This window comes from Hippocampus guttulatus, chromosome 17, assembly GCF_054856545.1.
Source record: "Hippocampus guttulatus isolate MCC_2025c chromosome 17, RoL_Hgut_1.0, whole genome shotgun sequence".
Classification (NCBI taxonomy): Eukaryota; Metazoa; Chordata; class Actinopteri; order Syngnathiformes; family Syngnathidae; genus Hippocampus; species Hippocampus guttulatus.
In genome coordinates this window covers 6,464,604-6,478,851 of record NC_141277.1, presented here as the reverse complement: position 1 = coordinate 6,478,851, position 14,248 = coordinate 6,464,604, and the positions used below count along the sequence as shown (strand labels likewise).

At 42.5% G+C, this 14,248-nt stretch overlaps 3 protein-coding genes across 4 annotated transcripts; 1 reads left to right on the top strand and 2 right to left on the bottom strand.

The window, feature by feature from the left end:
* Positions 1 to 1,075: 1,075 nt before the first annotated feature.
* Positions 1,076 to 2,338, bottom strand: timm10b (translocase of inner mitochondrial membrane 10 homolog B (yeast)). The gene is made up of 3 exons (XM_086134855.1): positions 2,141 to 2,338; positions 1,795 to 1,890; positions 1,076 to 1,591 (listed from the first exon to the last, which is right to left on the bottom strand). The coding sequence occupies exons 1-3, from the start codon at positions 2,165 to 2,167 to the stop codon at positions 1,370 to 1,372; spliced, it is 345 nt and encodes a 114-aa protein (XP_085990981.1). The 5' UTR covers positions 2,168 to 2,338; the 3' UTR covers positions 1,076 to 1,369.
* A 1,235-nt stretch (positions 2,339 to 3,573) lies between these two features.
* psmd5 (proteasome 26S subunit, non-ATPase 5) lies at positions 3,574 to 7,535 on the bottom strand. Its single transcript, XM_086134827.1, has 10 exons — positions 7,275 to 7,535; positions 6,748 to 6,892; positions 6,219 to 6,332; positions 6,018 to 6,146; positions 5,301 to 5,410; positions 5,029 to 5,171; positions 4,759 to 4,950; positions 4,399 to 4,508; positions 4,190 to 4,330; positions 3,574 to 3,917 (listed from the first exon to the last, which is right to left on the bottom strand). Exons 1-10 carry the CDS (start codon positions 7,445 to 7,447, stop codon positions 3,660 to 3,662), a joined length of 1,515 nt encoding a protein of 504 aa, XP_085990953.1. The 5' UTR covers positions 7,448 to 7,535; the 3' UTR covers positions 3,574 to 3,659.
* Positions 7,536 to 8,396: 861 nt separating this feature from the next.
* On the top strand, positions 8,397 to 13,612 carry surf4 (surfeit 4). 2 transcript variants are annotated; one of them, XM_086134845.1, is made up of 6 exons: positions 8,397 to 8,681; positions 10,760 to 10,946; positions 11,484 to 11,560; positions 11,657 to 11,700; positions 11,789 to 11,975; positions 12,269 to 13,612. In XM_086134845.1, exons 1-6 carry the CDS (start codon positions 8,634 to 8,636, stop codon positions 12,533 to 12,535), a joined length of 810 nt encoding a protein of 269 aa, XP_085990971.1. In that variant the 5' UTR covers positions 8,397 to 8,633; the 3' UTR covers positions 12,536 to 13,612. The 2 variants fall into 2 exon arrangements, with proteins under 2 accessions (XP_085990971.1, XP_085990970.1); XM_086134844.1 differs by lacking the exon at positions 8,397 to 8,681 and adding an exon at positions 8,924 to 8,989.
* The last annotated feature ends 636 nt before the right edge of the window (positions 13,613 to 14,248 follow it).

Here is a 14,248-nt window from a genome sequence, read left to right as displayed (position 1 = left end):
GGTACTTTTACAATTTCCTCCCAGATTTCAAAAACATGCATGGCAGGTTAATGGAACAGCTTAAATTGTCCCACGGGTGTGATTGTGAGTGCGAATGGTTGTCTGTCTATGTGCGCCCTGTGATTGGCTGGCAACCACTTCAGGGTGTACCCCGCCTAGTGCCCGAAGACAGTTGGGATGGGCTCCAGCACGCCCCACGACCCTTGTGATGAAAAGCAGATCAGAAAATTGATGGATGAATGTTTAGTGTGCCCCCCACTGGCCAGATATGGCTACTGCATTTAGAGATGTGCACTCCTTGATAGGGTCAAAGGTTAAAAGCAAGATGGCCGCCTTAAGTCAGGTGTGTGGACAATGAGCTCGGCATGCAAGCAAGCCTCTTTGGTTAGGTAAGGGTTTTCAAAGCATTATCTGAAAGCATTTTTGACATTTTACATTATTTCAAGCTTGAAAGATCAGTATAGTTTATTCATTGTCACCTCAACTACCTATTCAACATTCACAGCTTGTCTCCTGACCTCCTCGCCTGAACAAACAAATGGTGAGTGAATGAATTGAAGCCTTGTTGACACCTGTACATGCCCTTTGACTTATGAAGTGACATTTTGGGGTGAGGGGAATGCCACAATTTTGTTCATCCTTTTTTCTGCCTCTGTTATGATTAGATGCCACACTTAATGGTTTACGGCTAAGCTAATGTCCATGCTTTCATTACCTTTGAAGGTGAAGTTGACCCTCGCAATATGGCCGTATTTTGTCCATGTATTACCTCAGATTGCATTTTGGTGATGACCGAGAATGGTCAGTCACTTCGGAAGTACAGTAACTCGACTTTTTGTGAAAAGGATTTGCAAAGTAAATGATTATTTGGGTAGTTAACATTTTGGCCAGGGCTCAGTTCCTATTGTATTACTTTCTGACACTTGAGCTGAAATTGTTGTGCAGCGAAGTAGCACAGCTTTATTGTTTATTATAGAAATGGCCAGTTGCATTTCCTGGATACAGTAGAAAATGGATATCAAATGCCATTAACACCCCATTTCAAACGTTGCGATACAAATATGAGACCAAGATAAACCATTTCAAAATTTTATTGACCTATAACCTGTACAACTTATTAAGAGAAAAAAAATGTTTCCTCGAGCAGAAAAACAACCAAGCCAATGTGGATGCACAATTATGCACTCTCCATAACAAATATTCAAACTTGTGATATTTGGGAATGAGCACACATCTGTTACCATGATGAACCCCAAATAAAGTTATGTTCTAGAAGGCATGACTTCCTGATAACATGGTTGTTCATTCCAGAGTTTTTGTTTTTTTTAATCAGCCGAGCATTCGTGTCTCAGTTAGTGAAACATAGACGTCACCGGTCGGTCCCTGGCTGCGGCAATTGCAATTCCTGAGGCGTCGCCGTGGCGACAGCAGAGGTTTCTACCGCTTCCGCCGCCTTGGCGTTCTCAGCGGCCTTCCTCTCGATCTCGTCCATGCGCCGCTGCATCATGCGAGGCATCAGCTGCACATAGGTGCCCATCAGGCGATGGTTGGAGCGGATCAGCTTCCCCGCGCAATTGTCCACGCAGCGCTCCTATACAATCACACTCGTCAATATCGGCCGAGTATGTTGATACACAAAGGTTTGTAATTGGGGTTAGTGCCTCACCCTGGTGTATTTTGTTTATTAGGCCAATACTTGGCAGAGTTAAAATTGGAATCGTAGTACCTCTACACTGTATGTCTGTGAGTAGTGTTGTAGGGTGAGTGGATAGAGACGGTCTTCCGAATCCTTACCTCATCCATAGTTAGGTTCCTGTAGTTGAAGTTACTCGTGCAGTGTTGAAAGCAGATTTCCGTCATGCGGTTGTACACAAGAAGGAAATCACGGAGCTGCAAGTGAACAAAGACTACCCTTACTACTTTTTCTGTCTCAATGCTTACAACGATAAATACCTTAGTAAAAGGAATAACATTCGACTTTAGTGACTGTATTTATTTCATTAACAAATTAATTGAAAAAAAAATAACATCGTTATATTAGCAGTCTGTGTTTGGCAAGTTTAAATATGGATTAACCTTTATTTATTTCTTATTTACGATGACAAACTGACAATTCACCCACCTAGCAAGAATGACTTACGTTTCTCAGCTGCTGGTCGGGATCCATCGTGCTCGTCTCATGCAATAATCTTATTGACTTCTTGAGGACAGCATGTGATTGTTGTACGTATTATATGAACACAAAAATACAACGGAGGTCATTAAAAGCTATCCTGAGAAAGGCGATTGTAGTTCAGCAATCAGGACGGTGCGACTTTCATTCGGCGCCGTTTGTGAGCTTCCGTTATTTTCTTCTTCGTGGTGTTTGGGGGCTGATTGCATGAAGAATTGGCGATTACCGCCATCTACAGATCAATATTGATAAATGTTTTGTCTTTCCCCTCCTTGAATTGAATACAACTTTGTCAAATGTGCTGTATGTGTAACGTGTTTTTGTGCTGAACTGTTTTAAGATGAAGTGCCAAATAGTTAGAATGGAATACAAGATAAGGAATTTATTGTGAAAACAAGCTATTTCACTCATTTCAAAATCGATTGAGAGGCTTTCAAAGTCTTATCATTTTGGCGGTTGCAAAAATAAAATGAGGTGAATATTGGTATGAACAATAATTCATCCATCCATCCATTTTCCGAACCGCTTGATCCTCACTAGGGTCGCGGGGGGTGCTGGAGCCTATCCCAGCCGTCTTCGGGCAGTAGGCGGGGGACACCCTGAATCAGTTGCCAGCCAATCGCAGGGCACACAGAGACGAACAACCATCCACGCCCACACTCACACCTAGGGACAATTTAGAGCGTCCAATCAACCTGCCACGCATGTATTTGGAACGTGGGAGGAAACCGGAGCACCCGGAGAAAACCCACGCAGGCCCGGGGAGAACATGCAAACTCCACACAGGGAGGCCGGAGCTGGAATCGAACCCGGTACCTCTGCACCGTGAAGCCGACGTGCTAACCACTGGACTACCGGGCCGCCCCTGAACAATAATTTCAAACCATAAATTTAAAACTGTTTCCTAAACTTGAAACGTTCTCATGTCTGCCCAATTTCCTGTTTATTGACGAAAATGCGAAATGATTTTGATGCCCAGACAGATGATTTATTTTTTTGTAGGTTGATGCTGGTTCCGATATTTGTCATAGAAAAACTCAGATTATAATAGATAACAGATTAATCGGCCGATTAATGGAAAAAATAAAATTGTTCCCTCACTGCAATAAAGATATGAATTGCAGGTTGAACGTTTGATTTTTTTTTTTTTTAGATTTTAAAAGCAGTAACATTGGCTGATCAAAACAGGCACATAGTTAATCAGTAAGGTCATAATTATGTTTTGAACTTTCCAAGGTGACTACTGATTGAGTTTTTGCAACCCCTAAAATACATCTTTTCAGCAGGATGCTCAGGCTTGCAAACGTTCAAAAAATGTGGATGTCCCCAAAAGTTGATTAATTTGAAGGACTTAAATAAGCGCTAGTGAGAATTGAATTTGAAGCATTTACAAGGCTGTGTGTACTGCAGTGTTGTTTATTCATATCAAGAAAGCGGGTTTATTAGAAAATGGCACACGTGTAAACATCGGCTTGGCTGGTATGCATCATTCGGCTCCTTCTGTGCCGACTGCAGCCACTGCCGACACGTAGTAAGGTCCTTCTCTCAGGTAGCTCTTGAGTGAGATGTAATTCTGGCTGCCCAGTATCTCCGCTGCGCTGGACGAACTCAAGAGGGAGCCCACCAGCTCAAACTTGGAGTCTTTGGCCTCCTTGCTTTGACCGGTAGAACGATCCAGGATGAACTCCATAAAACCAGGCGTGCTCACCATCAACCTCTGACCCCACGGTTGAGCGGCGACAGCCTGGTAGACAAAAGGCCGTCGCTAAGCAAAAATTCACCTAATTGTGTGTTGTGCTCTTCTATAAAAACTGCCTTGTAAAGTTAGAGCCTACTTTTATCGTTTTTTTTTTCAATAAAAGGCACTGAAATTGTGGAATGGAACACTTGAATTTAAGTATATTAAATCATGCCCACAAGACAATTTTTAAAATCACGACTGGAAAAATATCCACCCTGATCCTCAAGTCAGTCCCTATTTATTGTAACTGATGATGGAGTTATAAAGGCACTTACAGAGAAGACTCGTAAGCCACTACAATGCAGCTCCGGGAAGGGCTGGGTGCTGATGTTGCGAATCATGTCAATGGGCTGCTTGGACAAAAGGTGGAACCAGGACTCAGTCAGCGCCAGCAGGTCTTCGGTCTGTTGCTCCGGCTTGGGGGGGAGAATTAAATTTGCCAAAGTGTCCCCAATCTAAAACTTCCTTTAGGCCACAAACATACCTGCAGAGTAAGGAGATGTGAAATGGCCTCCAAGCAGCGCACACGGAGCTCGGTGGCACCAGCGCTGGCAATCTGGCTCATCCTGAACATTACCGACTTAAAGTCGTCACCTGAAGTCAGACAGAGAATTAAGTATCGTGTACACCATTGTGAATTGTACAAACAGCGGAACCTCCCATGATCACATGTAGCGATAACTGAGCAGATTTGAGCATTTTTCGCATCTTCAAACTCAGCCAGGGCCCGACTGACGGTCGTCTCTAAATGATTATCCCAGCACGATGCTGCCACTCACAGGTCTGTTTTGGTACTCCAAATAAAACAGTAATTGATGACCCTGCAGCCTCGAATCAACCCCACCTGTTTTCTGCAGCACTTGCTTCCCTTCCACATTAGAGCCCAACAGTCCCAACGTGTCCAGAGCTACGCCGACCATCACGGGATCCGTATCCATGGCCATCTCAAACACTTTGTTCCGGAAGACCGGGTAGTCTTCGCACACCTGCTGCGGACCTTGCATGAATGAGAGCACGCCGAAAAACTTCACGAAACCTGCAGAGAGCATCCGGCAATCAGGCACGCAGTCTTCCCAGACAACATGAAGTATTCTAAAGGGGAGTATTTTGTTACCGGGGAGATACAAGGAAGAGAAAGGATCCATATCTGAGTCTGTCATCATCTTGGCAATCTTGTTCATGACACTCTGATCGTATAAGTACTTGCGGCCATGCTCAGTTTGAGCAATAGTCGTCACCATCTCAATGGCCGTGGCCCTAAAAAGTAATTCCAACCTCAATTATTTTAATCCGCAAAATGACTCGGAAGATATACATTGCAAATAAATCACCTTAAAGGATTTGATGGAAAAGTGACCTCCCCCCGCCCCCATGTGCCTTTATTACCTGATTAAAACATCATCTCCTGTTAATTCTCCGATGAGCTGATTTATGATGTCGCTGCAGGCATGAAAACCAAGTGAACAAGAGGATTCCGACAAGATCTCCACAACCAGCTGGGAACAAAAAGCAAATCGAAATCAAACGAAACATTTCTACAGGTAATTGTTATCCTCGTACATACGATAGAGCTGGGGTCGCCAACGTGGTGCCAACAGATACCACGTAGCCCCCAAGAAACACGTGAGTAGCCAGTGGGCCTGTTCCAAAAATAGCTCACTAGTTCATGGGCCAATATGATTTTTCAAGGAATGTTGTACAAGTGATGAGCATGAAAATGTGAAAGGGGAGTGATTTTTATTTTTTTTTGTGGTGATGCTTGATGTGAAGCGTTTCAAAACCACTCATCTATAATATTGGACTTTATTAAAATCACAGTACAATATAATAGAATGTAAGTATTGAAACAGTTTGCGCAACACGATTAATATACGGTACTGTAGATTGCGGTGACAGTGTGCAACTTGACCACCGGGGGCAGTATATTGTAATACAGTCGTTTAGACAAATGAGGAAGTGTTTCATATTTTAGTCAGTGAGCTGGTGTTAATTTTAGTTGTTCGCAGAGTATAAAGAATACAAGTTTTGATTGCGCTAATGAAACCATTGATCATCTATTTGGCATCAAATTCAGTAAGGGATCAAATCATTTTCTGTATATACCTCATAGACTCTGTATCGGATGACGTCGCTCACGGTCAACACGTCCTTCAGAACGTTCACCAAGTCGCTGAGAATAAGTTTGTTCACGCCGGTTTGGGTACGACCTAGCTTGGACAGGGACTGGATGGCCTGCATGGATTAGTTTGTGTTAGATGGTATCAACACGTTATATTGGAGGCAAACTGCAAAGTGGCCGCTTACCTGTTTCGCCACCATCATGTTGTCAGCCGCAATGGAGCGCATCACAGTTACAATAATGTCGCAACTGTTGAGGATTTCCACCGCGGCATCGGGGTGCTCTGCCATCCTACCCACCTGACAAGAGACGAAGACGACAGGTTAGTTAGCTGTCTGAAGTTGGCGATTTGTGCTGCTTTGCAAATTGCTCAGGTTCAAAGTGACCCATTTTGACAGCAATAAAATTACCCTATGTTATTTTTATTCAAGCTGAAATGTAATGCTTTTTCAAAAACACAAATATTTTCAAAAATCATTATTTTGTAGAAGTGCTACAAGCGGCTCTTCCAGGGGCTGGGGAGTATGAAACAGGCCAGAGAACTATTTGTTGTGATAGATTGATCGATAGACTTTATTTATATTGACCATGTTACTAGTCAATCTCAGCTCAGTCAGACAACCGGGTACTCGAAACGAATCTTAAAAGGAATAAAAAATATCTTTCTTTTGTGCTATTAATATTATCATTGTGCACTGTCTACAATCTGGTTACCTGAGTCAAAGTCAGTATCTTGACAATGTCGTTGGGGTGCGTAAGACCTGCTTGCAGCTCAGCTCTGTAGTTCTGGACCACGTGCAGGGGGTTGCAGGCCATTAAGATGTGTTGGAGGATGTCCACGCACAGTTCAACCTGCTCCCTGTCAATGCAGAAGTTGTCAGTCTTTTCAATACTAGTATCAATTGTCACGTTTTGATGACAACCATTATGGAAAGGACTACTAGCCATGAATGGCACTTCAATATTTATATCATTGCAATGATGGCAGCACAACGTCCAAAAACCATTTTATTTCAGGCCGCACGGGAAGATTTCATTAATATTTCAAACTGCACCATTGCTAATCTTGTTTTATAATGACATCGTGGTACTGTTACATCAAAGGCAACACGTCATTCTTGGCTCATATTTCAGTACATAATGACAATAATAAATAATTGCGCTGAATGTCAGAAAACTGACAAACCAAGTGAAATACATGATCAAAAAAAAGACACGCAGGGAAAAAGTTTCATACAAACCTTTCATTGGAGTTTAACAAAGAGAAGATCACTTCGAAGCGATGCCCGCTAACAAAGTCCCTCAAGTCGCTCAATGGTATGGATAAAAGTGCAGTTTTAAGACATTGAAGATCTTCAATCGGCTCTTCTGTGTTGGAAATTTCTTCCAGCAAACTCTCGATAGTGGCGGCCATTCTGTCTTCTGTTTACATGGACATCATCGACCCTCCTTCTACATCGTTTCGTGGTAGACGATGCACACAAAGTAGCAATTATCGCCATCTGTTGACAGAATTCAATAACTGCATTTTCTTCCTGTTAGCTACGAAAATAGTTTCTTTTACGTCATTTTCAGCTCTAGAATAGTTTTTTTCGTAAAACAAAGCGTAAAAATGTTCTTTGTCCTTGAAGAGTTTTTTGAACATCCCCATTTTTTTCTTGAGGGCAAAAAATCTTAAACATTTCATGTTGCTTGCTTGAAGAAATATGTTTTCTTACTGTTGAAAAAAATTACTGCCTTCTTTTAGTCTACTTTTTAACGTTGGGTGGATTCTGCTGCTTAATTCATATTTCACAAACGCAAGATTAATCACAATATCGTGTTTTGACTAGTGGGTAACCATAAAACATAATTTTTTTTTGTTGATTTCCTATTTAAATAGGGTATTTCTATACTGTATTGCGGCCGGGGTCCTGAAGGTAACCTCTGGAATGTGACTTATAAAAAGATTCTACAGTTTTCTGTGATTTGTAATAAAGTGTGAAACACAACTTGCAATAAAGACTGATTTATTTGCATTATTTGGTTTTTGTTTAAAAAAAAAACTTGGTCTAAAAAAATATTGCAAGGATCAGTTTTCTAATATGCCCCTTTGAAAACTGGTTGCCAGTGTTTGACTGTCCCCAAAATCCAAGGCTACAATATGACGTATTCGTGTCTGACTTCAGATCTTTTTACCACCGCATTTTTTGCAAAAGTATATGTATTTTAAATACATGATGTGTTTATTTTTGCCACTTATGGTTAATAACGCGCTTGTCCAAGCGAGTAAAATCAAAACAAAACAAATCACGGCGTCAGACTCCCGGCGAGGTTGCTAGCGCCTACGTGGCACACGACGGTTGCAGAAGCGCGCAGGGTGAGCGGGGAGGAGGACCAGGCTGCTTGCTCCGATCTCGTCAAATCGCGGTGCATTGTGGGGCGGAGGCGGCCTTTCCTTATCACTGCACAGAGCAGTAGTTCGGCTGCAGACACGACTTTTTTTTAAAGTAAATAACGTCAACTCGGAAGGGAGTCTCAAGCAAGCATAGAAAAGGCCTCTGAAGTATATCGTATAAAGCTTTTATAATTGGTATTAAGCACCCGTTTGCGCGACAAACATGGGGCAGGAGGATCTCATGAGCACGGCCGAAGACGTGGCAGACCAGGCAAGTTGAATTATTAGCACACGCGAGCTAGCCCCTGATGCACCCTACTTTTTCCTTTCACTCGGTGAGAACAAAAAAACGACATCCTGATGCTTAAATACCTACTGACAAGCATCCAGATTAACGACTCGCCCCCTTGTCGTCGAGTAATTAGCATGACAAACCAGTTATGTTGCAATCCTCCCGTCGTGTGGTACTCTTCTTCTTCCACTTGCACTTCGTTTAAGTTAGAAGTTGTCGATTGTCGTACAGCCAGGATGCAGACGGCGTCGGTATGTGGTCAGGGAGATAACAGCCTGTTTCAAGCGGTACGAATTCTAGAATTCTTGCTCCTAATAACAATAATGCTACTGTACGCGATTTTCAAGTCACCCGGTTTATTTGAGCGATTTACAGGTTACAATTGTTCCACTGAATCTTGGCTTAGTGGGCACCTTTTTCCGTGCTACATTTTTGAACGCTAAAACTACTCTCAAGGGGGCATACTTGTGTATTTATGAGGACTCATTATCATGTTGCATGTCTTAACGTCCAGAGCTGAAGCGAAAGTTACAGTGGCGTTGACTTAACTCTGCTTGTTACACTATTTTGTACATTTTATATTGTCCTACATGAAAAGGTAGACTGATGAGAATTTAAATAACAGCTACCTAACAGGGGCAATTTAGTGGAAACATTTGGATTGGCTCCCATTTTGTCCATTCATGCCTCACGCTGTAGTCATGGAGGGACTTGTTGTAATCTGATTGGCTGGCAGGCCCTGTCTTTGCTGACGTGGATTTTGGAGTGGGCGGGGATACACGCTTGCGTCAATGGACTGGGGTTCTGCGTAATGTTGCTTCTGGGTGAATTGAGTAAAATGAGTGCTTAAATTAATTTTATAAAGTAATATTGTTATTATATTGATATATTTTATTCGTAATCTAAAATAATACTTGTCTTAAACTTTCTCGTTAGGATGAGAAATGTCTTTACCTCCGGGCGGTAGCTTATTTAGCCTACTTCAAGACCTTAGATGTTATAAATGTCTCTCGGACACAACATAATGGTGATGACTAATAGTGAAGCAGTGATGTCGTTATAATAACGTCCTAGGTGAAAATATAACAAAATTAGGCCCTGCGCTGTCAGTTCACTCTGAAATGTAAATCGATGGGGTCTCCCCTTCAGGGTTGCCATGGACTCTTTTCTTGTCCTAACGAGAGTCTTTCATCCTAAGGAGAAAGATGAAAAACTTTTAGCCAACTAAACGAACTGATTTAGAGCCGGCAGCTATGTTTCAAACAAACGTAGTGTCTCATAGCTGTTTTTTGTATTGTCTTGACGCATCGTAGTTCGGGTAGTGTGACATACTCGACCATTGGTCGTGAGGCGTCTGGGATGCTTCACAACAACGAAAATCCGGCATGTCACAATTTTAGTTGGTCTTTCCGCATCGTGTGACATGTCCTATGTCGTCTGAATCTCAACGGAAGCATGCAACGATTGGGCAGGGTCTCGTAATTGACCGCCTTTAATGTGACATCTTGCCTGGTCCAAGACAGAACGATATTTATCTGATAGCCTGACAGCACAAACGTCGTGAACAACAAAAAAGGTGTCTGGTTTGGCAAGGCCTTTCTCGTTCTAACGAGAAACATATCAGTTAGAGTTGTTAACTTTGACTTGTTGTCTTTTCAGCGTGCACTCTGACAACTGTAGAAAATTCTACCCAAAAAGTATGGAGTAAAGGGACCAGTAACTCTTAAATCAGATGACCTTTAATGTTTGATGAAACAGACTGGACTGCACTTGCTAAAAACTGAACTCATCTAGACTCTGTCTCAGTAAATTATATGTATTTATATAACTTGTTCCCCAGCATGTGGCGTAATGACTGTAGCTGACAACCAGATTCCTCTGTTCGTTGTACTTAATTGCAGCCGCATAATTTGGCAGAGGAGAATTCTTTAAGCGCAACAAACCGGCCCAACATAAAGCAACCATTGTTGGTTGTCAAGGCTCCGTTAAGCAATACGATCGAGTAACCTCTTATAATGACTTGCTCATTCTCTCTCATGTCTTTCCCGTTTTTATAGTTCCTGCGGGTGACAAAACAGTACTTGCCTCACCTGGCACGTCTGTGTCTCATTAGCACTTTCCTGGAGGACGGCATCCGCATGTGGTTCCAGTGGCATGACCAGCGGGACTACATCGATGCCACATGGAGCTGTGGCTACTTCCTGGCGACGTGCTTCGTGCTCATTAATCTATTAGGCCAGCTCGGTGAGTGGATGGCGAAATAGTGCAAGAACGGAAACTATGAGTTTACAAACGAGTTGCGCCGCAGAAGCTTGTTCGTAAGTTGCTGTTTTATCGGCTTTGAATTGTACTCCTTGCCACCTGTTGCCACTAGGCATGACCAATAACAAATTATTTATTTTATATATCTCGAAACAGTGAAGCCTGCTTGCTACGTACTGCGCGCTGTGTAGGCTGCGTTTTTCCTTGACATACAAGCCGGGTGATCCACTGTTACGCGTTGTCTTTTTTTTAGGTTGGACTGAGGCGGCCGTCGCTGATTGGCCCACTTGTCACAAATAGTTGGGTTCTGCCAAAGTAGAATTTGAGCAGCTGTTTTGTTTGTTTTTTTCATTATCTTTATTTAATGATCATCTCGCAGAGCTAACGTGTCATCCGTGTACAGTCTTGATCTACTGTACTTACAAACGCATTTATTTCATATTTTTCTCAAGAAAATAAGAATCCTATTGCACTGCACTGTCTTTTTAAACACCTTTGTCCTGTTGTGTCTCCTAACAGGCGGCTGCATCCTCATCCTCAGTAGAAATTTTGTACAGCATGCCTGCTTTGGATTATTTGGCATAATAGCGCTACAGGTGACAAATTCAACAGTGACATCAAATGTGAATGTGGAACAAAGTCATTGTATCTAATCTGAAGTATGTTTTTTTTTTTTTTTAATCTCCCACCAGACTATTGCCTATAGCATTTTATGGGATGTAAAATTTTTGATGAGGTAAGCCACCACACATTAATATCCATCGATGTATTTTTTATTTTTTTTTGTTGTTGTAGTTTTTTGACTTTTCCTCTTCCTCTTTAAGAAACCTGGCCTTAGGTGGTGGTCTCCTGTTGCTGCTAGCCGAGTCACGTTCAGAAGGGAAGAGCATGTTTGCCGGCGTGCCGTCAATGGGCGAGAGTTCGCCCAAACAGTACATGCAGCTGGGCGGCCGCATTCTGCTGGTTCTCATGTTCATGTCTCTGGTCCATTATGACACCAGCTTCTTCTCTGTGAGTACTCGCACAGCCTGCTAATTTCAATTAGAAATCTTCCCCTTTCTTTACACCAGTAACATAGGGGCTCGTCAAAAATAATTAATTGTGTATATTCCTCTTTAACTGCCTTTGGAAAGTCATCCGATGACTCTTGGCAGCCTATCTGGGGCACTCACTTAGCGGCTAACTGCTAGCCGCAAGCCGATAATACTGGGAGCAGGCGCCGCATTCTACAATGTCGCTCTAATTAATTTGTTTGTTTGTTTTTTTTAAGCCCAACCCCCTTGAACTTTTCCTCTGATTTGCAGATCCTGCAAAACCTGGTGGGCATCGCCCTCATCATCCTGGTGGCCATCGGCTTCAAGACCAAGCTGGCGGCGCTGACGCTCGTCTTGTGGCTGTTGGCAATGAACGTCTACTTCAACGCCTTCTGGACCATCCCTGCCTACAAGCCCATGCATGACTTCCTCAAGTATGACTTCTTCCAGACCACCTCTGTCATTGGAGGCCTGCTGCTGGTGGTGGCCCTTGGGCCCGGTGGCGTGTCCATGGACGAGAAAAAGAAAGAGTGGTAAGGAGGGGGAAAAAAGCAAACGAATACTGTACACAGCACCACCGACCGGGACTCAGACACCCCCCAATCCCTCTTGCTCTGTCTGTTGGTTCACCTGGATACACAGGGTTTACTCTATATGTTATCAATTCTTTTTTTTTCTTTTTTTTTGGGCCAAACCATTACATGGTGATCAACCTTGTTTCTTTGTCATGCTTCTCATTCGAACATGGTTGTATTCATTCTAAACCAGTCTGCTATTCCCAACGATAAGAAGGTGAAATAGGCCCGTATATTTCAAGGTAAAATTATTTTATTTGTCCTGTGAATAATTGAAGACAAACCTGTTGTATTGACGTCATCGTGGATGAGGACTTCCCCAACTTTTTGTCGACCTGAGAATTGCAATGACTTTCCTCAAGATCCCAATTTTGCTAAATATTTTGTCAGTTTATTAATGATTAGGAACTCCGAGGTGAAACAAAAATCCCTTATGTTACGAAAAAATGTTTTGCTTGTTTGATGATCCCCCCAATGTAATTGTAGTCTTGACAATCAGGGGACACAATAAAATTTGAAGTTCGGGAACTCCTATTGCATGATGGACCTTCATACTTGGCAAAGAGGAGTAAAAGCAGTTGAGTTGGGGATGATGATCATGTCCATAGTGAGAATTGTGGGGGCACTTAATTGACTGTGACTTACTGGGACTCCCCAGGTGTCACGTCCTGCCTTGCATTCAGCTGTGTACCCTAAAGCCAAACAACTGACTGACAAGCCATGTTTGTCGTGGGGTTGTGTGGGGAGGGTTGACACGATGTTCAAAAAAAAAAGGCAGATTGCCATGCCTCATTGGAAAATCACATCACGGTTGTTGAAGCCAGGACGCCTTGCTTCTGTATCTGTAGTGAACTGTGTATAATGTAAGGGCAGGGTTTGGTGTTACAGGTGGGAGGTGGCTCTATCTATGTTTTGTCAAATGCCATATTCTGCGATCTACAAACGCAAAGAGGACTAAGCAGATGTTTTTTTTCCTCTCTCTGCTTTGTGTTTTTTGCCTTAGTTACAGGAAAATAAAATATTGTTTTGATTTTCAGAAGTTTATATTGTGTTTTTGTTTTTTAAATTTGGAGACTTATGACAGAAAATAAAATTCTAATACAATAAAATACAGAGTGACTGTACATCAAGACAAGCTCTTCAAATGGTTCCAAAAGACTGCAAATGTATTGACAGATGTGTCATGAAAATAAATCGAACCCCCCAAACAAGCAATTACATCCACTTCAGTTACTCTGTGAATACCATTTTCACAAGTACACCACTCCCCCAAAAAGTTGTGGATATTCAACTTTCAAATGAAATTTTAGGGTGAACCTAAAATGCACTTTGGCCATATAAGTGACTGAGACATTAGACAACCACCTATTCAGTGTTTCACTACTTTAGTAGTTTCTCTCCTCCCCATCAAGGAACTGAAAGAAAAATATTCATGAATATTGAATAACACAGGAGAAAAGTCTGTACTCAAATTCCCAGACTGTGTCTCCATAGGCCACATTATCGGTCACGTGACGTCACTTCCACTGCGACTCGCCCTCACGGTACTGTGTGTCCGAATTTACTTTAGCCCGTGCAAATTTGCCGTCGTCAATGTCGTCCACGGAGACAACATCGGGAGGAGCCTTTGAAGGCGTCCAATGACCGAGCCTGTGAATTGTCTTTCAAGAAACCA